Source organism: Strigops habroptila, chromosome 6 (assembly GCF_004027225.2).
Source record: "Strigops habroptila isolate Jane chromosome 6, bStrHab1.2.pri, whole genome shotgun sequence".
NCBI lineage: Eukaryota > Metazoa > Chordata > Aves > Psittaciformes > Psittacidae > Strigops > Strigops habroptila.
Window position 1 is genome coordinate 59536581 of NC_044282.2, and position 23023 is coordinate 59559603.

Sequence of the window (23023 nt, forward strand, 5' to 3'; positions counted from 1 at the left end):
ATTTCTACAGATGATGTTCAATACATGTCTGCAGCCTTTTCACCTGCTATGCCACTAGTGTTTCTGCTCAATGATACAACAGCAGGGTTTAAGGACGGATCATATTGGAACAAGTTGTTTACTGTTATTGACTGGTACCCAGAAATTAGTGTCACAGGAACGGTAACATCTTCTGTCCCCTAGAAACAGAAACAAAGAAAATGTCAGGGATAAGAATACACCAATAATAAAAAAAAAGTTATTCCGTGGATTCCTGCATTTCCCATAAGCCAGGCACATGGCACTGATGAAATTTGAATATACTTCAGACTCTGTTTAAATGCGTATAGTTACATTGTCTGTAAATGGACATTTATGAAGAGTTAGAAACCTTAAAACAATCTCCGACTAGCAGATTTTCGTTTACTATATCCATATTAGTAAATGAAACAGTGGTAAGTCGCTGGCATAGACAGTTATCCCTATGCTTAAACTGTTAGCATTGTCATGGGCATAATCTTGCCACGGAGCAAAGAGCATCGCTGGTAACAATCCTTAGGCATGTTTTTTGCATGACACGCAGGCTATGTCCAAATGAGGTCTGCATGTAAAGTAGAAGATTTGGAGCTGAAGTGAGTTCAAACGTGAGCAACAGCAATTGTCCCAGGCATGTTTAATCTACTACTATTGCCATTTCCTCTTCCTCTAGTGTAGCTCAGGCCAGGAAAACACAAGAAAGGGTGGTAGGCTGCTGACTGTTCCCCAAAAAATGTGGTTTCTTACCCGAGAGGGAACTTTACATTCAATCCTTTCTGAATTCCTGTTATCCTCCAAAATCATGCAGGGCTGAGATCCAAACAACACCAAGTCTACCCCTTCCAGATTGGTCCCCCTGAGAGCCACTCTCAGTCCTCCTACAAAAATAAATTATTCTGTTACATTCAAGATGTAGAATGATATTTTTATATACAAAGGATTCTTTATTAATAGGTCACTACAAAAGATAGCTGTCTCTCAGTCGATATGATGATGATCTGCTTCCACCTTGCTGTGCCTTGCTTCCTCTCACCAGAGATCCTTTTGCCTATTATTTGAATTGTTGTCCACAATACAGGAGGACTGGGTTTGTTTCTTAGTTTATTTTTTAATGACATACTTATTTAAGCAGGTAAGGTCTGGCCTGCAACCTCACCCTTCGAAAGATCCCCAGCCCAAGAATAAAATAAGGAAGGAAGAAGCACTAAGAATGGAAAATGAGCTTAACGCAGCAGGTGCTTTCACAGTTCAAATAGCTGCCAAGCACCCTGCTGTCAAAAAAGCCTGTAGCATGTGTCTAGGAAACTCAGGTTAGAAAGGGGACTTGGCAGAGTTGTGAGAAAAGTCACGGAGGGCTAGATTCTGTGAAGCACTAAGCAACCTCAGCTCTCCTTTGTGCACGCCAGAGCTGAGCCTCCTCAGTCACATGCAGGATCATACTCAACACAAGCCAGACTTGTGCTTGATCTTTCTGCAGCACCCAACCCAATGCAAACAGTCAAGGTGCCCCTCTGCTTTTCAAAGTGACTAGAAGATTCAGAGGCATTTCAAAGAGAAACAGGAAAGAGAACAGGAATGGACATTAATAACAATCCTAACCTGGACTTTGTTCTTTGATGCAATTCAAAAACAAATCAAAAAATAATCATATTTTCTTGAAACTTCCAGCTCTTTGCTTTAGTTATCAGTACTGCAGAGTTTTAGGACTACAGCTAGAGAGATGGACTGCTCAGACGGGAACTTTATCAATGCAGCGTTTATGTTTATGTGTTAGTATGGCTATATTAAAAACCAACTCAGCTTTTATGATGTTTTTCATATGTGATGTAAAGAAACTTCTATGGTAAAGGCATTATATATTGATGACAGAACTCCTTTTCCTCAACTTTTCCTCAGAGTATCTTTTCCTGCTAATTTTTTAAACCACAAGAGAACTGTATCTTAATTTAAAGTTAAAATTATATCTTAAAGTTTAGTCTTTTCTATTTTCTCTGGCTGGCAGCATAACCAAGCAAACAACAGCAATCAGATATGTTAGCAGCAAGCTCCTTCTATCCTCTGGAACATGGTAGTATCTTTAGAGAGGCATCCCCTGTTTATAGAATTAGGTCACAGGTATCTCCCACCATGGCACCACTAAGACTGGTGATATTTTGATAAGAGGGAGCTGATGCAGCAAAGGACAAGATGCTTCCTGGCTTCCCATCCTGTAACATTAACTTATAGAGTCAGAAACAGCAAGAAGTCAAAACTGAAGCCACTTGTCTAATGTGATATAGTTGTCAGATAAGGAGCCTCAGATTTAGAGTACAAAATCCATGTGTGTTGTGTAAACACCGATGCTCTTAAGTTTTGATATCTACACTTATATCCATATGCAGTGAAATACTGCATATGTGCACTTTACGATAAGATTGAAGAGAGGTATTTTAAGTGGAAGAAATTAAAAACACAGATGGAAGCTGTAATTCTTTCCAATTATAAATGTTCAAGGCATATGTAATGTAAGATAGCATTATACTTGCTTTCTTTTTAATGAGTGACAGATCACTGTAATTTGGAGAAGAACTGGATTGTCAGTGAAGAAAATGAGAAGCAAGTCCTAAGCGCTAAAACTTGCCATAGCTGGCTTTTTAGGGAATGATTTTGGTGGCTTTGGGTTTTCTATGAATCACAAGTGAATCTTAACCTTAATGTAACATATGACCCTCCCATTGATGTGGGGGGGAGGGAAGGAAAGAAAAGGGTTAGAATAACTTTCCTCCCAACAAACCATAAAGAAAAAAGGTGTCCATAACTTCTTGCTTAGGAACCCTGCATTGTTCCAAGTCTATCCCATGGCTCATTCACAGAGAGATTCACACATCATCATTCTCTTCCTCTGCCTGCTCCAAGGGGTCCAAGTATGCCACAATCAGTTCCCCAAGCCACATGACTGGGCTAGCTTCATGCTGCACATAGGACAGTACTCCTGCTTTTGGTGATGTTTGTTATCATGAACTCAAATCACCTCAGTAAGGAAACTAGGAGGTTTCAGGACAAAAGCTACTGTCAGTGTAGGCCTGGGTCATGCTGTTTCTAGGTGCATTCCTAGCTGCTTGAAAATAAGTCATATGCAAAGACTGTTGTTCCTTACTGCAAAACCCAGGTGTGCCAAGAGTGTTCTCTACATTTCTCATTGGATTGAGGAGACTTCCCTCTCCCAAACAAGAAAGGGTAGCTTTCTACAGCATTTGGTTTGGCTTAGCTACAGTTCTCTAGGCACCTTGCTGGAACTTCCAGATGAAGTTCCCTCATCTATGTCACATATGGGGCATACCAGAGAGTCATAAGCCCCAGAATCCCTGTGGAAAATCTTCCAAGTTCTTGTCTTCACCCTTTATTTCCTCTTCTGTTTCAAGGAGAGTAGGAATAATGGGAATGGAAGGAGATTCAGTTTAGTTTGAGCTTCTCTAGGCTTCTCAGTTTTGTATCTAAACACAGATGAGTTTTCCATTTTATCTCTCAATATTAATGCATTTCAGTAGGACTGGAATGAACTGAAGTGTAGCTGTTTCATAATTAGGCCAGACTAATTCAAATACTACAAAACTATGAGTCAAATGGATATGGGAAGATGAGCTATGAAACACTAATATGCATCTGACTTCCTGGAATGAGTATACCTGCACTTGAACTTACTATTCCCAAACAAAACTAACCAAGAAAATGGTTGCTTCCACAAAGAACCAAGGGAAGTCTGTCACTCTCAGAAACCTGCCCCAGTGCTTTGGGGTACACACAGTGTGTCCAGCCACATCATGTCTTTTTTATCAGGTAAAGACCTTGGTAGTGAAAGTACAGAATAACTAAAGCACAATATAAAAAGCAAGAAGCAGAAAGCAGACATCCCCTTCAAGACAGTCTGGCATTCAGACCTACCAATCTCTGAAGCTGTAGGAGGTTCAATAGCTACCAGCTTTGGCTCAACTCTTAGGAAGATGCTTTCTCCTGTGCTACCATTGAGCGCGAAGCCATAAGGTCTCACCAGTAGCATCAGCTGGTAGACTCCGACTGGCAGCCTCTCCATCTGGCAGACCACTTGGGTTTGATTCAGTGTTATGACATGGCAGGTAGTGTTGTTCACCTTCACCTGCAGAGCTGACTTCTCCTCGGTGAAGACAGCTCCTCGGATAACTACTGTGGCCTGGGACCCATCATCTGAAGAAATATAATCAACAAGATCGCTCATGAATTTTGGTGTAGCAATGCCCAAGATTTACTTTCAACAAACAGTTAAAAGTTTTTTACCATCTTCATCAGGACATTCTAAAAACTGCACCACTGATCATCTCTTATTGTCCCCCATAATACCTATTCCTGCCTGCCCCTGTCCAACTATTATATTTTTCCTTAATTTTTTATTAAAATTAACTTGAACCAAGAGCCACCTTTCACTTTAAGCACCAAGCCTGCCACTGTTTCTCTCACCTTTATGCCTCTATCATCTTCATGTTGCTGTAAAAATATGTCTGTGCTACATACTTTAAGACTGGAGCTGATCATAAGTGCCCCACTAGAAAGTGCAGTTTCCGTAAAATTAAAAATTTCCAAAAGAATCCACAGGCATGCGTCATCAGCTGCATCTGGCAGATTTTTTTCATAGAACAGTGTTTTGCCATGTTGTTCAGACACAAAGCCCCATTACCTGATGAATACTCCACGTCACTGACTAAAGGTGTCATTTCCTGGATGAACTGGAAAGAGCATGAACCAGAACAGTTTGCAGGGACATCATTCACCACCACCACCACCTGGAGACAGAAAATAAGGTTATTCTGAAGCTGGGAAAGGAACAGAGGTGTTTTCTAGAGCCACATCTACCGGATAGACCTTCAGTGATGCTGGTAGCCACAGTTAGCTAGCGAGAACACTCAGACTGTGCCAGAATAGAGCACGGTCAGACAGCTGTTTATTCTGCTGCAGTCTCATCACAAATTTAAGCACAAGCCTTTTAGGGCTCATCTTTTGACAAAGCAGAGCACAGCTTTGAAAGCTGTATCACCAGCCTTTCTCAGTGTCTGCAGGATCGTATCTTCCATCTTGCTGGGACCCACAGCTCTTCCCAATTCCTGTTATTGCAGCCATTCATTGAAGATCCTGCTTGCCATGCCCAAGTTCTTCCCACCCTACATTGGGAACAAGTTTATTATGTTTAAAGCACTCTGTAAGACTAATTAGGGTGAATCCCAGAATGTGTCTTTTCAGCATGCAGTCCTCAATTTATTTTTTTTTATCCCTTGTTGTTCATGCTGAAACTAGAAAGCTGTGACCTTGATTATCTGACAAGAGATAAAGGGAGACCCCTTCTGAGATCTCAATATCTTAGAAGAGTCAGCTAGTAAAGCATAGGGCATAGGAGAGTCCCTCTTCCTCTCTTTCCTAGGTATTAAGGATGTTCAGGAAAATACATTGCCTGCAAACGCAAAAGCAGACCGTCTCCAAGAAACACAAGGAACACAGACTTGTGAAGTACTCTGCTTGAATAAACACACAATAATTAGAGGGACATTTTTATACTTGTTGCTAGCAGCAAGCCAGAATAAAACTTCAAAAATGAAAAGGAAATCTGATTGCTGCTGCCATTCTTATTTAATTTGGTCTATTTGAGGGTGTGTGTGCATCACGGATGGCAAATGTATCGTAGGTGGTTGAGCCACTGGAGGAAGGGCAGACCCCATGTAGGGAACAGGCTCACCAAAACAGCAGGAAGATCTAGACCCAAATGCTGCACAGCTGGGCTTCAAGCACATCTGGCATCATCCTGTTATCCCTACAGTGCCCAGCAGTCTTTGCTGGAAACAAAGCCAGCAATGTGCACTGCTCTGCAACATCTGAGAGTGGAGTTTGCAATGCATTTGTCCATCCAGAAGACTCCTTTAGGAGAAGCTCTTCTTACTCCCTTTGAACAGTTGAAGAATTGAGATCCATAGAGGCTAAGGGACTTACAGACTAGTACCACGGCCACCATCTTATTCTGCCCATCAGTATAGCAGGAGGAAGGCTGCAGATGAACAGTGCCATTCACAAGTTTGGTGGCCAGCACCACAGTACCCACCAAGGGTGGGAGTCCAGAAACATCAGCCCTTGGCCACTTCCTCAAAAGAAATCAATTGTCTTCCATCACCCAGGATGATCATTCTTCTCACCTACAATAGCTCTTGGAGGAAACTCATGCTCCATAAACCAGGTATCACAATCTGACCAATTCTGTGCAAAGCACATAACAGAAGATCTCTGAAAAGATTTAGTGGCAGAACTAGGTAACCTGCATACCTGTAAGACTCCTGGATCTACACAACCCAGGTGAATCAATGGGAAGTGTGACAGCACATTAACTCACCTGTGTTTTGTTATTGAAGGTAGCAAGCATGTCCCCAAATATTGGTCCAATAAACACACCCCCATCATAAACCACACGACTAGAAACAGTTGGTTTCAGACCAGTGAGGTTTTCAGCAGAGACCTGGCAAAGAACAAATAATTTAATTTCTTGTCCCTTTCTGTCCTGTGATTTTAAATTAAAACCATTCCCACAGAATTCATAGAGTCTTTACAAGGCAGATCTAAATCTTCACTACCCAAGAGTTCACACCTCCCTGTTCCCAACCTCACCTTGAAGGCAAAAAGACTGCAAACTCAGGTGAAGAGATTCAGGAGCCAGATTTGAAAATAAACTTCTAATACTCAATAATAATATTCGGCATTAGGTATGGAAAGAGCTTTGAACAGGTGCTCTCAAAGACATTACTCTGGGTGAAACAAAGGTCTGTGCTACAGCTGAAGATGCAGCTCAAGACTTTTTCACCCTCCAGGCTAATGTCTTGAGCATGGGAACTCATAGCTTTGTTGAAAATAATTTTACAATTTCAGAAGCTTAAGGTACAAAGAAATAGTTTATTTTTGAGGGAGGAAGCAGCTTAGTCTGAGTCTTTATTCAAAAAAGACCTTTCTACTTGAAGCAAAACTTAAACATGACAAATATTAGAATAGGAGAGTGTGAACTGAACCTTCTGAGGCTTATGAGAACTAGATATGAATACATAAATTTCTCAGAAAAAGACCTTCTTGGCCCATAAATGATGCCACAAACCTGAACTGAGCTTCAGCTAATGTACTGAAATATGAAGTGATTATAACAGATTTCATTTCAGTATAGCAGTCTCTTTACAGTGCAGAACTGCAACAAAGCACAGAAATTATATTCTAGCCTCCTCCTTTTGAAGCACAGACTCTGAAGATGCAATTTCTCCTTGTGCGACTACAATTGGTTTTTTAACAGTCTAATCTGGAATTTGCTGAACTGCTGTTCCTAATAGGCAGACAGATTGCCTAAGGTCCCATAGATGTCTTCATAAAAATTAGCACTGAGAGAATGAATCAGCCATGGCCAAAGATGTTGAATGGGATTCAAAGTGGGTGTTAGTAAAATACATTACTGTACACTGATAACATTGGGCAAATCCCCAGCTTTTGTTTTCCAAGTCAGTGTCCAGATGCTTTCATAGCAAGAGTCTGAGTCTTTGGTGACAATGAAGTCACTGGTGTTGAAATATGGGGCTGTAGAATTATCTGTGTTGTCTCGCACAAGCTTGCGGAGATGGCTGGAGGAGGCGTGTACTGAAACATCTGCAAAAGACATTAGAAAGTGGTAGATATCATCCCTACGAGAGCACATCTACCTGCTCCTAGAAAAGATCTTTCATTATTAGTGCAAGACTGTTGTGGTTCAAACTTCAGCAACTGCCAAAAAGCATCGGGGGAAATTTACCAGACCCCAAATGCTGAAAGATCATGGAATCAGAGAACAGTCACAGAACAGTTTAGGTTGGAATGGATGTTTAAAGGTCATCTGGTCAAAACCCCTGCAATGAACAGGATTACCTTTCAATAGATCAGGCTGTTCAGACCAACCCATTCCAGTGTTTCAACACTTTCACCATAAAAAATTCTTCATTATATCTAGTATGAAGATCTTCACTATTTAATAGCTAAGAAAACCTAGCAATTTCTCTCCAGTTAGGACCATCAGAAATCTTAAGTAATACTTTTTACACAATATGCACACATGAAATTTCAGTGTGCAAGTAATTTTCCTTCAAAATAGAAAGTTTGCAAGCTTCCTAGATGAGATGGGTATGGAGTCAGTCTATCAAGAGGATTTTGTTTTCTTGGGTCCAATCCCAAATAAATGTAAATAATGGTTTATATCTTTTAACATAAATAGCCAGAGCCATTCAAAGCTGCAGATACAATAAGTTTCTCTAAACCTATTCTTAAGAAAGAAGGGAAAGCACAGAAGAAAGAGTTATTTCACAAATATTTTAAGGCTGCCTTTTTCTATTTTGTAATTTGACTTTGTAACTGAATCAACAGTTCCTCGGTAAAGAATTTTATTGTTGGCTTCACTCAGATTAACCTGCTCACTTTCTTCTAAGCCTTTTTGATTATTTAAACCAAACACATAAAAACCTAGCACATCTAAAGGGTGACAAATTCAAGTCAAGCAATTCTACGCACAAAAGCGTCCGTGGCATTTGCAAACCAACTAAAAATCCTGGTAATCCTGGAAGAGAACTAATTTCCTGGCAACCCGCACAGGTCTTGTCATACAAGATGATCAGAAGTACACATGCTGGAGAAATTTAAGCTTAATGAACTTCAGGATGCAAAATCACAGTTCAGGATTTGATCCAAATTTCTTTAACATTAGGGCAAATATTTCATAGTGGCTGTATGCATTTTGGAACAACCCCATACTGAACATCTAGAAATACTGCCTTGTCTATAGTCTTTGAAGGACATCAAATGCAAAGATCTAGCAAGTATCACAATGGGTTTAACCTGCCAACCTACACCCTGAACATTTCTAAGGTTCGGTACCATCTCTTCTTCACTTGGTTTCCTGTAAAGAAAATTCAAGACTTGTACTTGCATCTTCTCTTACCTGATATCACTGTGTTGGCCAAGCGGATGCGGAAGGTGCCTCCAAGAGGTGGGGATGACTTTTGCAGTCTCTGAACAGTGAGGCTGACTCTCACATCCTCCGTGGAGACATAGAGGTAGCCATACTCCTTAGAGCCCTCCCCAAGCAAAGCACCTCTGTGTGACAGAGAGGGTTCACATGAGGGCATCAGCAGTCAAGACCCCCACTCCCGACATCCCCATGTCAACTGCAGCAGAGGGACACCTACGGAAACAACACTTTTGAAGGTCCTAAGGAGAACACATTCAGAGCTCCTGAATACTCCCAGGTTATACCTACATAAGGTAGGCAATGCACACAACAGAAAACAATGGAAAAACACTTATTTAAATTATGATAGAAGAAATAGTTCATACAGCACCAACCACAAGCAAGACCTACTCCAGTAGGTACTGGTATTTTAAAAGGACCAGCCCAATGCAGCCTGCACTGCAGCTACAACAGTAAAGCAAAAAGCTTTCCTGCTTCATCCTGTAGTCTCCTACAGTCGATCAAAATCTTATCTCACCTGAATTACAGAGATATTTCGTATTACAGTTCACCCAAAGCCCAATTTCTAAACTTAAAATGAGTTCATTCTTGCCACTGAAATTCTTCTTTTTTAAAGGAAAAAGACTCTCTACGGTATAATGATGCCACCATGTGGTTAAATGTCTGTATATCGGCTGAAGAGTTAGCTCAGCCGCAGCTTCTGCAGTGCAAATTTTGAGAATACAGAGCTAAAAGGATCACTGAGCTTTCCTGAATGACGTGCAACCGGTACAGCAGATTTTAACTGGTACTTCTGGCCTGGCCACAGCGAGTTGTATTAGAATAATGCATAATGTGCTAAAAGAAAGAGCCAAGTTTGTTCTGAAGATATCCAAAGACAGTGATCAGCCCACACATTTTTAAAACATGAACTGATTTCTTCTTTTCAGTGTTGCTGGCTTCAGAATCACACACTGGTTTCTCTTAAATTTTCCAATGTGAGATGGAGAAACCCAACAGTGCCAAACATTTCTTGATTTCTTCATATCTTAGCAACCTGTTAAAGGAGAATCTAGCTGTCTTTAGAGCACTCAAAACTAAGGACATGTTGCTTTGCATTTGCTTGAAAGAGGAGAGACCACAAGGTGAGAAACCAAATTAAGCTACAGCAGGCTGAGGTTCACCTTCTGAAGGGAGGTTTCCTATGTGTGCCTGGGCAAGTCACTGAGTGAAATAACAGCCAAAGAGCTGGCTGCTGAAGAGAAGAGGCTGCATTGTACCAGCTGCTTCCTTGCCTGGTTCTATTCCCATCAGGACCTCGTTGACTCGACTTGATACAATTTGACTTTTGCAGGATTTATTCTCTGCCAGTATAGCCCTTTAATGTTGCACACTCAGATCCAGTCAGCCTATGACTGCTGCCTCTTTCACTGGGACTTCCAGAATAGGAAACAACTCAGCAAACAAGGACACATAAGGTGGACTTCCATTGCTTAACATGGTAACTGATGTCATTAAAGGTGTTTGGGAGCATCTTTGGCTGATCTTCATCCGCTGTTCCAGAAAAGCTTAGATCTGCTTCTAGTCCTACATCATATCTTCGTGGCCCACACATATCTTACACCCCAGTTTAGATAAAACCTTAAGCACCTCTGGTTCAGCAACTGAATCCCACTCATACAATGGAATTTCAATACCAGAATCAGATAACTTCACTAAGTTCAAGATTTTATACACTGAGCAAAGCTCAAGACACTCATGTGTTGAGGGTGAAATTCAGTATCGTAATTCAGAACTGTAGCCCATCTACTGAGTACAGACATCCGTGCAGTAAACAGTCTGAACATAGCTTATTGGCAATACCTAGAGGAGAAGACTCCAATGAAAGCATATGGGTTGCCAAGCTGCAAGTCTTATCCTTCACTGCCTCTCATGTCCTGTTTTAGCTGACAGCCAGCTCCAGACAGGGAAGAACTATAAGAGCTATTACAGGGTATTGAGATAATCTACTTGCTATCCCTACCTTGGAGAGAGAAGGGGCAGACTTGAACCGCAGCCAGACACCATCCAGGACACATTGTAAGTGGGAGAAGACCCCACCACAGACACTGCTTCTACTATCCTCCCATCTGGTTGAGGTGGTTTGGGATGTCTCTGAGAAACTGAAAGAAAAAGGGCACATGCATTTGTCAGCGCAAGGAGAACAGCTGCACTATGCCAAGGTTATTCTCATTTCATAGGTGAAAACATATCTGCTTTGGGGTTGGTTTTTTTTGTTTGTTTCTGTCTGGGCAAGACCATCCAAGGGTTACATCTGTAGAAACGCATTTTAAATAAATCAAGAATATCAATATTTGGCAATTCCTTTGGATTGTTTTCACAAAATCAAAAGTTCAAGAAGACAAAGTTATTTTTGTGCCTGTTGGGAAAGGCCCCTCCCCTTTGAAAAAGTTTCAACTAGCCTTATAGCTTAAGATTTTAGTGGAGTATCCTGGGAAGTCAGTAACAGAAAACAAAACCAGATTCCTTTACCAGTCACAGCTCTGTCTGCAATGATGACTTCATCAAGGTAAAATGACCCAGAGCTTTCCCTTTGCAGCAAGTCAATCTGATGCACAAACACCGGAGAACTGGCAGGGAGGTCCTGGAGAAGCGTGGAGAGATTCACACACCCCTTCCAGAGGTCAGTGCAAGTAAATGTCCAGCTGGAAAACAGCAAGATTGTCCAAGCTCACTTTTGCTGTGAGGTATTGGCAATAACTAACTTTCCAGGCGCTTTGTGAAGTTCCAGGTAACATCAGGTACTACTGTTATTACTACTGTTATTTACTCATACATAACATGCTTGATGGCCTGTGATCACTCTCTACATGTCTTTGTTAAGTTCCCAATAGTGAGAAACAAAGCTTCAGATCTCTGCTTAGATGTCCTCCTCTGCATCACAAGAGTGGGATGTGGGAATAACAACCACTGCTTTATTTTTGGCAAAACACTACGATAGCATCAGTGACCTCCACGGAGGTTAATCCAGAGTTCAGGCCCCTTGGGAATACCAGATGATTGCTCAAGGCTCCCAGCTCTCTCCACCACGTAGTAATTTAATCCCAACTCCTTCTTCCCCTTCCAGGCATGCACACATGCCCCTCACACAATTATACAGATAGCCAAGCTGACAGCTTCAATTCCTGAAGTTCTTCACAGACTCCTGAGTTTTTAAGTCTGCCTGCCCCAAGCTTTACCTCTAACACCAAATGTTTTCTTCTCATGTAAGTCTAAGTGAATAAAGAAAAATCAAAGACTACACCAATTTTTGAAACTTTATGTACCAATGATCTCATGAGATTCCTGGGGGGGGGCGGGGGGGATCAATTTATCTCTGTCTCACTGCAGAAAATCCACTGATTGTTGCCAAAGAAACTGGGAAATTAATGTCCTCAGAAACCTTCTGATGTGCTTATCAGAGACAGAACAAACTCCATCTGTGTATTATTAAGGTGATACGGTGCATGTAACAAGAAACATGCAAATTTACTCAAAACAAATTAAAGCATATTCCAGGAATGCCTCTGCAGGGACAGAGCATGTTAGCTTACCCCAGCGGACAAGTTGTTTCTATACAATTAAGAACTTCTCTCAGTTTTCATAGTACACCTTCATACTGTGGGAGAAGTGTAATCTTTGGAAACTGTGTCTGGGTACCTGTTAGAGTCAGTTTCATTGAAATCCCATAGGCAGACGAGTTTCCTTTTCACTGAACATAAAGAGACATTGGTGTAGGACACCAAGATATGAAGGATATTGCTCATATGGCCTTTATGTGCAAAACACACCTGCAAAAATAAGGGGAAAAAAAGAAAAGTCACAAATCAAACCACACATAATTTATATGTAATGCATATAGAAGATATTATATTCTGTTTCAATCCCAGCTTAACACTATCAGGGAAACTTGTTGTTCAAGGTCAGCAATAAAGTCCGCCTCTTCAGGCCAAATTGCCTGGAATAACACCTATAGAATGCAGCGCACTACATCTAGGTGACCTGTGTGCCACTACATCATGTGAAACTGACCTCTTTGTCTTCAGTGAGGTTTTGGGGCAAAATGTAGGTGGGAAGTATCAATGGGGATTTCAGATATCTGGAAGGAAGGAAAGGAGACTGGAGGAATTGGTTTGATTTGTATGGTGCAAGGTGTGGGATGCATGTCAGGTGGGGAAATAGGACTGGAAGAGGTCTGTGAAAAGGAATTGGAAGGAGTCTGGAAGGACTGCAGGAGGCTTTGGGGATGAGTCTTACCCTCCTGTCTCCTTCCTTTCAAACCCCAACTATCTGTGTTCCCCCAGGTGACAAAGAAAGGGTGAGAGCTGAAATCAAGACCTTATTCCTGTTAAAAGTAGATGTAGACAAGAAGCAGAAAAGTGAGAGAGAGTGGACCTCCGGATAACAAGTTGTGGATTTTTTTCGTTTTGTCAAGGTGTGATCACAGAATCACAGAATGGTTGGGGTTGGAAAGGACATTAAAGATCATCTAGATCATCTCTGCATCTTCCATCTTTTCCCAACACCATCCCACCTTTTCCTTTCCCTCAGCAAGGGTTGCATCCCCAGGAGCAGATAGCAGCCAGATGTGTTAAACAATATCTACATCTCAGGGATATCAAACTATTCACCTAGTCAATACAACACACACTGCTCTGTCCACAGGCATACTCCAAAGACATGGTCCTTGGTGGATTTGGAGGAAGCCTAAGCAGACCAGATGGTCTTATGTTGATGACTGGGCTCTAAGTAGTCGATCTCCAGTACAATCTACTCATCAAGAACAGCCACTTACATATGTGTATTCAGTAAGATCATATCTTGGTAGAGTTAATGGGGAAGTTTTCACCAGCAGCCTTGGTCTGTGAACACTAAACCTTCCACAGAAAGGCTCCGTTCCACTGTCAATGATGTGTCCTGTCGTAATTGTGTCCTTCATATCTGACAGGGAGAGAAAAACAAGAGGGGGTGAGAGGCTTGAAAATGGTTCAGAAGAAGCCACCACAGTCAAGAGATTAATGAAAATACAGGAATTGAGTACCCAGAATTTGTCAGTCCTACTCTTAAGTATAGTCCTGCCCAGATGCATGGTGAACATCTGCAGGCAATTGTTCCCCAGCTTAAAGGTGCTGAAAGACAAGAGGAGGGACTATTAGACTACTGTTCTGACCATAAACCTCATGGCAAATAATACTGTCTTTAGCCATATAGAATATGCTTGACCAAATCCATACATCCTTTCCAGAAAACACTCAGGCAAAGCTGGAAATTCATGTAAAACATATAAAGCAACAGGGAATCCACCTTCCCCTTTGGGATGTTTGTTCCATTGTTCTATCAAAAGTGCTGCTGAAAAACTGCTGGGATTTCTTTTCTTCCTAATACATAAAAGACTTTCTTCTGTCACTACATACTGACAGTTCAACCTTTTCTTCCAATAAGAGAAATAAAGCCTGCAAAATGAAGTTAATAGCAGAGTTTAAAGAAAAGAAATTATGAATGTAGTAGTTTAGCTGTGTTCTAGGAGAGATTATGTAAATACAGGGAAGGGAGTGCCATTGAAAGTAATTAAATTAAAAACATATTACACTCAGGAAATTAATTGAGCTGAAAATGCTTCATATTTGGAAAGAATTAATGATGAATTATTATACATAATAATCCAGTTTTTACTGTTCCCTAGGAATCTATTTGGTTTATGCTGCAGACAGGACACTGGAATATAGGAACCCTAGGTCTGAATGTGTGTGGTTGCTCTACTTTCTGTCATCCATTCATCACAATTTCACCATTGTTTTATTGTCTTTTATCCACGTTTTATAATCATCAATGAAAATACAAGTTCTCCTTTGTGCTATTTGTTACACATTTATTTTTATTCCCACTGTACTGCTGAACTATCATTGGCTTTCAGCTTGTTTTTCTATTCTTGTTGGCAGAATTGTAGACCTGGGATCACAATAAGAAGGTCCAGTTGCTACTTTCATTTTTCTGCATAAAGCTTCCTTCCCTCCCCAATTAAGGTTAAATAATTATTTTCCTCCACTATAGAAATGTACATATTACCGACTGGGACCTGTTCTCTCCATACCAAATACAAGAAGGTGATATGAGGTCTCTAGACAATCATTTACTTTTTGCTGTAGGATAAGTATACTATTACAGCTGTCAGATATAGAATCATAGCATGATTTGGGTTGCAAGGGACCTTTAAAGGCTATCTAGTTCCAATCCGCCTGCAATGGCCAAGGACATCTTCAACTAGACCAGGTTGCTCAGAGCCCAGTCCAACATGACTTTGAAGGTTTCAAGGGATGGGGCATCTACCACCTTTCTGGGCAACCTGTGCCAGTGTTACTGGAGTTAATTTCTACTAGAATAGTTTTCTGACGTGAGCAATACCTTCAGTGTCAGAAAACAATTTTTGCTAATTTAATTATGTTGGGGTTTTTTTACAAAAACAATTGATTTACACCTTGCCTGACCAGTCAAGTATACCACAGATATTTGCACTGTTTCACTTTCAGTCATCAAGAAACACTGAAAGCAAAGACCTGCAGAGTCAGAATCAGCAGCTTCCACAGCCTGAGCTATAGCTATTGGCTACTCCAGATTTGCTTCCCCAAGAGACATACTGAAACATGAATAATTTCACATGCCCCAGAACTTGCATTTTTTGTCTCTACCTAATATTTTTAATAACCAAAAATATCACCTGCTTTGATAAGTGCATTGCAATATACGTCATACAACGTACTACAGAAGGATTCTCTCATTATTATATTAATCATGTTAGTTTTAATATTAGTTCCATAAACTCTCCCATCAGAACACATACAAATGATGAATAGCTGATAAACATATGTATGCATTTAAGCCTATTAAAAATGTAAATTTACTGTCATTAAAAGTTTAAAGCACGTTCAATTCACAAAAGGAAATAAATTCTCACAGTAAATAACAATTATTTGCCACAGATCAGTACCTCCTTTCTCAAAGCCATCACGGAAAAGGATTTTAGCAGAAGTTGGCTCAGTTTCACATCCTATTGAAAGAAGTTCCTCTATTGTTGTTTGCACCTTTAAGAAAAATAAGAAAGTGAAAAGCAGCCATAGCACAAGGGTGTCTGGATCATTTCAGCAGACAGCTACATCATACATATCATCACTACATTTTCATGAGCTAGGGACTGGTGGCAAGGCAGCTCTGAACAAGCATGTAGCCAGATGATACAGAATAAAATTCAGCTCAGAGTATAAACTTGTCTGATACACTTCAGGGGTATGAGACATCCTTTAGGTGTCCAGCAGCCTCCTGATGCAGATGTTTTACATGAGCACCTACATGCATCTACATCTACATGTCCCTCCAGGCTCTGCCAACTCTGTTGACTAGATGTCTAATGACTATCGTGGAGCTATCCCCAGCAAGGCCAGGGCAGTGATCATCCTCCTGTACTCAGCACTGGTGATGCCGCTCTTCAAATCCTGTGTTCAGTTCTGGGCCCCTTGCTACAGAGAGAGACATTGAAGTGCTGGAGCGGGTCCAAAGAAGGGCAAAGAAGCTGGTGAAGGGTCTGGAGCACAAGTCTTATGAGGAACAGCTGAGGTATCTGGGGTTGTTTAGTCCTTTCACTACCTGAAAGGAGGTGGTAGTGAGGTGGGGTTGGTCTCTTCTCCCAAGTAACAAGTGATAGGACAAGAGGTAATGGCCTCAGTTTGCACCAGGGTAGGTTTAGACTGGGTATTAGGAAAAAATTCTTCACTGAGAGGGTGCTCGGGAATTGGAAGAGGCTGCCCGGGGAAGCGGTGGAATGACTGTCCCTGGAAGCATTAAACAAATGTGTAGATGAGGCTCTCAGTGGCATGATTTAGTGGTGGTCTTGGCGGTGATGGGATAATGGTTTGACTTGATGATCTTAAAGGTCTTTTCCCACCTAGTTGATTCTATGATTCTGTGATTCTATGTTTACCCAGGGTAGTTTTAACAATGACCAACTACTGCATCTAGACACTGTAGGATTTTGAAAAAAACAGATTGGAGCTCCTGTCTGAAGCAAGAGCCATAGAGTACATATCTGATCCTAGAGAAGTCCAACAGTCTGATATTTGAAGACACAACATACTTCACTGCTTACATGACAGGCCAAGATCAGATGCTGCAACATGCTTAGGATATACGTGGGAGTCAGGTCCCCAGAATATCCCACTGCAAGACACTCCCAGTAACAAAAACTGCCCCAACATCTTATAAAATTTATCTCAGGTTGTGGGTCAAACACCACAGCTCCATCAATGACACCCCAGCAGTCTGCGTTTAATGATGCCTACCTGGCAAGCCGTAGCATTTGTGGGAATCATTCTGTGCAGTGTGTTATTCCGGGAGATACTGAAATACCCTGTACCAGATACGGTCAGCATCTGGCAAGCAAAGAAGAAAACAAATAAATGAAAACAAATGCAAACTGCATGAGACACAGAGAGTTCAAACTTGGTATCTTCTACTGAGGAGGTTGTATGGCCAGCAGTTTGATTTTTTAAGGCTCTGTACATTAAGAGTCTCTTCTGCTCTTAAATGGCTCTTGTCCTCCATGCTCTCTTCTGACACAGGCCTTGGACTCCTGTTCTTATATTAACATGAGCACAAGGGATACATGACCTGTGCAGACACACAAACAGCCACAAATGGTCCCTAAAGCTTTGACCTGAAACTTTAGTTAACCACCAGGAAAAACTTTCATTCTTCATTGTCTAGGATTTCATCAAGCTGAGTTTGAATCATCTGATTGCAATATAGGTTGACCATATAACACAAACCAAGTGTCACTAACGAGGGAAAATAAAAACTATCCCAAACTTGCATTAATTAGCAATAGTTAACACGGTGAGGTGTTAACGAGTGAGACAAAACCTGAGGCAATTCAGCATTGCTTACACTTTAACACATGAACAGATTATAATCAACCATAGGGTTTGCATATGCCCACCATTTGTAAAAACCACGAACACCTTCAGCTTGATGCTATTCTCATCAACTATCTCAGCAGTTTAAAAACAAGTCTAGCACCAACAAGGCCTTTACAATTAGGATTTGCTGCAATCCATTCCAACCGAATCAGGGCTAGTCCAGCTCTCAGTGTCAAGCACACAGCACTGACCTGCACTTCTGGAAGATGCAAGGCACGAGCACTAATTTCATGTCTCTCGATGTAGTAATTGTTCACCACATGGGGATTCAGCCACGTGTTATGTATTTGGACTCCAACTCTCATCCCATTGCTGGGTGCCTTTCCATGATGAAGTGCTTCCAGGTAATACCTCGTTTGAGCAGTTAGCTCGAATTTCTTGGATTTTGGCTGCCAATGCTCACTCCAGTTCTTCACCCAGTTCTCAGACCACTCTGAATTGCCAGCAGGGAGAGAAGCTATTTTCACCTGTGTCCAGAACAACCAAATCAATCTGTTAGAGACATTTCTCCAGCCCCAAAAGACACTTAGACCAATACCACAGCTCCAAAAAAAGTCCCCAATCTTGTGCTTATGGCTGATAGCAGTGGCTTGGTGATTGACACATTTATTCCTATTCTACAGGAAAAAGCTATCATCAAAAATTCAATACCATAAAGGAGATAACTCTTATGGCTGACCCTAGCCCTAGTAACAGTTCTCTATGCAACTTTTAATGGATTACTTCAGTTATACTTCACATGTCTTCCAAATACAAAAGAAAGAACTATGTCTACAGCCATCTCAGATGTAGCATGAACATTAGTAAGAGCACTAATGCTACTTTTTTTTAATAGATAACTCTTTTATATTTCTTCTAGCCCTGTTCAGTTCCTAGGCTCAAGAATAGCCCATAGAAATAGATCACCTTCATTTATAGCATCCTCTCAGCTTTACAAAGGGAAGGACCAACGTTTTCAGTGGACAAAATTTCAACAGGCAAAAAAGGAGGCAAACTGAGGAAGTCAGACAGCAAGCCTCCTGGTCCCCTTGCACAGATTTTTAGCAATGGTGACGTCCTGAACTGAGAAAAAGGTCTTCCAGAAAAGATATTCAAAAGCTCTGGCTGCAAGAGTGAGTTTTCAGTGAGCTGAGAGGCTGATAGGGCCAATATAGACCACCAAATACAATCATACAGATTTCATCCTGCAACAGACTCATAATAAGGGACAATAAGCAAATTCACATTCGGAAAACTCCCACTTATTATGATTTTAATTAAAACCATTTCCTAGCCTGATCTCATTTTTTTTTTCCTCTGCCAAGAGTAATACCTTATGTTCTGGATCTTGGGACAAGCTGAAGTAGAGAGATGCCTGACCATCTGCCTGAATCCAGAAGGTGTAATTGTTGGTCTGAGGTGCCACAAAAAATCCACGAAGCCTAGAGCTAAGTAAAAGCAGAATATACAAAATATTATAATATACAAAAGAGTTACTACGAAGAAAACCCAGCCTCACACCCCACTTCCACACATACACCAAATAACAAGTAAAGGCTGAGACCAACTTATAACAAAACAAACTCAGAGACTGTAAAACTGAAGGAAGCCTAAAATGACCCATTTGCACACTAAATGCTGTTTATGCTTTACAGAAGGTCTAAAAAAGGGGGGGGAAAAAAAAAAAAAAAAACAGCTCCATGAAAATAAGTATGGTTTTCTTGTTGGTCACTTTTTTGTGCAATTCTTCTCAAAGTCTTAACCCCGAACAGGCAGGAAAAGGCTCAAAATCATGCAAAAGTTCAACTGAGAAAAACATAGAAAAAGATAGAAAAATGAAAACATTCATGCATATTGCACAGATTCTCAAGGGTATATCTGAAGAGTCAATGGGCACCAACGTGATTCACATATTTTTGCAGCTTGGGGAAAATTAGCTTATTTCCATTAACTCCACCTGTGCTGCAGCTGAGGATCTGGCCCTCCTCATTTGTCTGGAGCTCCAGCCCAAGACAGACTCTAACTGGAGCTCCTCTTACCTCTGCGGCAATTTCTTTGTGGTATTTTAGCACATCTAGGCCAGGTAGAGCAGAAATACAGAGTGAAAGCAAATGGAGAAAAAATAAAACACTTCTCTGCATATTTTGATTTTCAAAAGGGCCTTGGAGCAGAAGGTTTGCTTTGATTTATAGGAGCTATGCAGTAATGCTCTGCTATAGAGAGCTGTCAGGTGTTATCACCTTAACACTGTTATAGGTAATTTCCATGGTTTCATCTCTTTTTAAGATCACCGAGTACCTGAAGGATTTTTTTGCCCCAGTCAGAAATCCTACTGGGGAACTGGCATTATGTACAAACTGCCATCTATATCCAGGACCTGCTTCTGTCAGATCGGAGGCATCATCCCAGACTTCAAAGAGAAGCCCTCTGTTTCCTAGAAAGTTAAAACAAAAGCGTTCTCAGGAGTGGCCAACAAAAATCGCAGAGCACAGAACCAGCAGTGTAAGAAGGCAGACCGGAACAGAAAATTTCAATAATAAATTGGGTCTGTTTGAGGGTCTTTTTTGCAGTCAAAGGCAAAACACATCCTGCTTTAGGGAATTTGCCCTACCTTGAAATCCTTCACCCGAAAGAAGAAGAATCTGCAGAGAGAAGAGCATCCGACCAAACTCACACGTTTGCTTTTGCAGAAAAAGGCACTGAAATGACCCAGAGTCAAAATGCCTCATTTCATCCACAATAATTTCCTACTGCAATGCTCCATTCAAACACTGTCTCCGGAAGCCTCTACAGTAGCCCTAGTTCAGCTATCCTGCCTCTAAATATCACCCATACTTTTTACTCCTCATTTTTCACAGTCCTGCGCACCAGGCTGATCTTCCTCCCACCCTCCTCCCTATCAAACCTAGGAGAAATTGGTTTTCTTGTTGAAGCAGACAGTGTTTTGGAAAGCCCTGTTTTGTGACTGCACTCATCACCAAACAATTTCTGCCCTCCACTTCCATTTGTGTTGGTTTGTTGGGACCTTCAGTTATTTGAATACTGTACCTGGCTGGGGGGCACCAAGCCTCTTGCCCTTGCCGACAGGCTCGGTGGTGCATCTGATTTGCTTGGGAGAGACATGCTTGACTTTACAGGGGACACCTGGCAGCAGAAAAAGGAGACAAATGTGCTGTGTGAGACTTGGAACCCAGCTGAGCTGCAGCACGGACCCATCTCATTGCCAAAAGGAGTCAACACTTCACTAAAAGCCTGGGCTTGTACTATCAAGCAAGAAACTGGTTCATTCCCACAGTCAGAATAACTGGACCTTCTGGATGATGAGTCCTATAACTCCTGCACTATTACCCATGAACATCAGTTGAGTTTCGTGGTCAGGGCCATGACTACCGTATTGAAAAAAAACATCTCACACATTTCTCCTCTTACCTGCAGCACTGACCTGCACCGGCTCCTCAAAGAAATCCCCTGTGACAGTGAGATCAGTCCCTCCTCCAAGACTCCCACCAGCTGGGAACACAGACGCTATCTCTACAGAGGAAGGAAAAGGGGAATCTGAAAACAAGCACTGAAAAGGTTAACCCCAGCCTTATTTCTGTAAAAGCCAGCAGTACACTCGCACTGTTTTCGGCCAAAGCAGGCTCTTGTGAATGGAATAGGCATCTCACTGCTCCTTCACAGGGTTTTTGGCAGCAGCTAAGATTACACCAGGAATGAACAACATCGATAGCTTGGCCACATGACAGGAGAAACACTGCAATGCTTGGACTGTTACTTAGCAGTGGCTGCATCTGTCATGCTTAGTTTGCAAACTGGTATATTCTGTGCTATGGAGGAGCTCTGCAAAAAAAACCCTGGAAAACTGTTTTAATCCTTTTGACCTTCTCTGACTCACCTCCCAGTTTAGCCTATAGGTTTATACGTTACCATACTTTCCAACTGCCTCTTGGGCTTCAGGGACATAAGGAGGGAGCTGAACATCTGACATCTGAGTGTCCTCACCAAGACCATGAGAATCTTTCAGGATTTATCCATTGTAGTCATGCCCTTCCACACTAGAAACTTTTTTTTCTCTTTGATGGCATTCACTCGCTTTGCATTCTGATGTTCTAGTATAGCCAACCAATCATACTTGTATAGCTCTGAAATAAATTCTCATAGAAAAGATGAGGGACCTTGGTCTATATCTGCTTTTTTTTCATTTGGTGTTAATTTATCTGGTATTTAAACTTAACTTTTAAAACACTGATCACTGGCCAGCACAGTACAGTTAACTGGATAGATCTGGCAGATCTTGTTTCTGATACTGCTCTGCCAACAGCCAGCTTCATGCAGAGTTATTTCATTTTACTGTGTCTCAATTGGCAAATAGGGACATAAAATTACCTTCCTTTACAAAGTGCTTTGCATTTATAGGCAAAATCAGCTATGTGCTATAAACAACATGGAAAACAGACATGCATTGGCTACTTCTTTAAAAATGAAAACAAAAACAAACTTTCATTATCTTTTGAACAAAGCTTCTCAGATACAGACCAGAAGGGACTAATGCATTCATTATGTTAATTTCAGCCAGACTTGATGGGATCTTGCTGAGGACCAAGTGGTCTTTCTCTTTTATGCAACCTCTGACTAAGGTCAGAGACTGCCCTGTGCTCTGCAGTCCCTGATCTCCTACTTCTGCTTTGGCTGCTGGACATAAGCCTTGCTGAATCTTGGATGCTACTTGCATGACCATCATCTTGACTGGGTGCTCAGGATTTCATTGTCTGCTGTCTATAATATAGATGGAAATCCCACATGGAGGTTACTATTGTTAATGTACCATAATTATATTTTTTAACTAATGGGTGCAGTAACTATTCATCTAGAACTCAATCCTTGGAGTGGCTGAACAGCATCTCATCCTTGTAGCTGATGTAGGATCTATGTCGCCCTAAGGTCCGCACTTCTAAAATCTCAACCTTACCAAATACAGTGTGATTTAAAGGGAGAAGTTTCTCTAGATGCAACATCTAAAGTCTACAAC

The 23023-nt window shown here is 41.3% G+C and overlaps 1 protein-coding gene across 5 annotated transcripts in view; it reads right to left on the reverse strand.

Moving 5' to 3' along the window:
- PKHD1 (PKHD1 ciliary IPT domain containing fibrocystin/polyductin) overlaps positions 1 to 23023 on the reverse strand; it is a 244217-nt gene that overhangs the window by 206462 nt on the left and 14732 nt on the right. For all 5 annotated transcript variants that reach the window (XR_003991946.1, XR_003991945.1, XM_030490172.2 and 2 more), the window contains exons 12-29: positions 21424 to 21525; positions 21043 to 21138; positions 20293 to 20428; positions 19328 to 19442; positions 18207 to 18482; positions 17380 to 17469; positions 16035 to 16128; positions 13845 to 13990; positions 12710 to 12840; positions 11543 to 11715; positions 11034 to 11172; positions 9002 to 9156; positions 7499 to 7683; positions 6398 to 6520; positions 4703 to 4808; positions 3937 to 4215; positions 763 to 893; positions 44 to 179 (exon numbers count right to left, since the gene is read on the reverse strand). Coding sequence is in view for 3 of the 5 variants with exons in the window: in XM_030490172.2 (XP_030346032.1) it covers positions 44 to 179; positions 763 to 893; positions 3937 to 4215; positions 4703 to 4808; positions 6398 to 6520; positions 7499 to 7683; positions 9002 to 9156; positions 11034 to 11172; positions 11543 to 11715; positions 12710 to 12840; positions 13845 to 13990; positions 16035 to 16128; positions 17380 to 17469; positions 18207 to 18482; positions 19328 to 19442; positions 20293 to 20428; positions 21043 to 21138; positions 21424 to 21525 (2613 nt within the window). In the remaining 2 variants the exon portion in view is untranslated. The remainder of the gene's footprint in view (positions 1 to 43; positions 180 to 762; positions 894 to 3936; positions 4216 to 4702; positions 4809 to 6397; positions 6521 to 7498; positions 7684 to 9001; positions 9157 to 11033; positions 11173 to 11542; positions 11716 to 12709; positions 12841 to 13844; positions 13991 to 16034; positions 16129 to 17379; positions 17470 to 18206; positions 18483 to 19327; positions 19443 to 20292; positions 20429 to 21042; positions 21139 to 21423; positions 21526 to 23023) is intronic.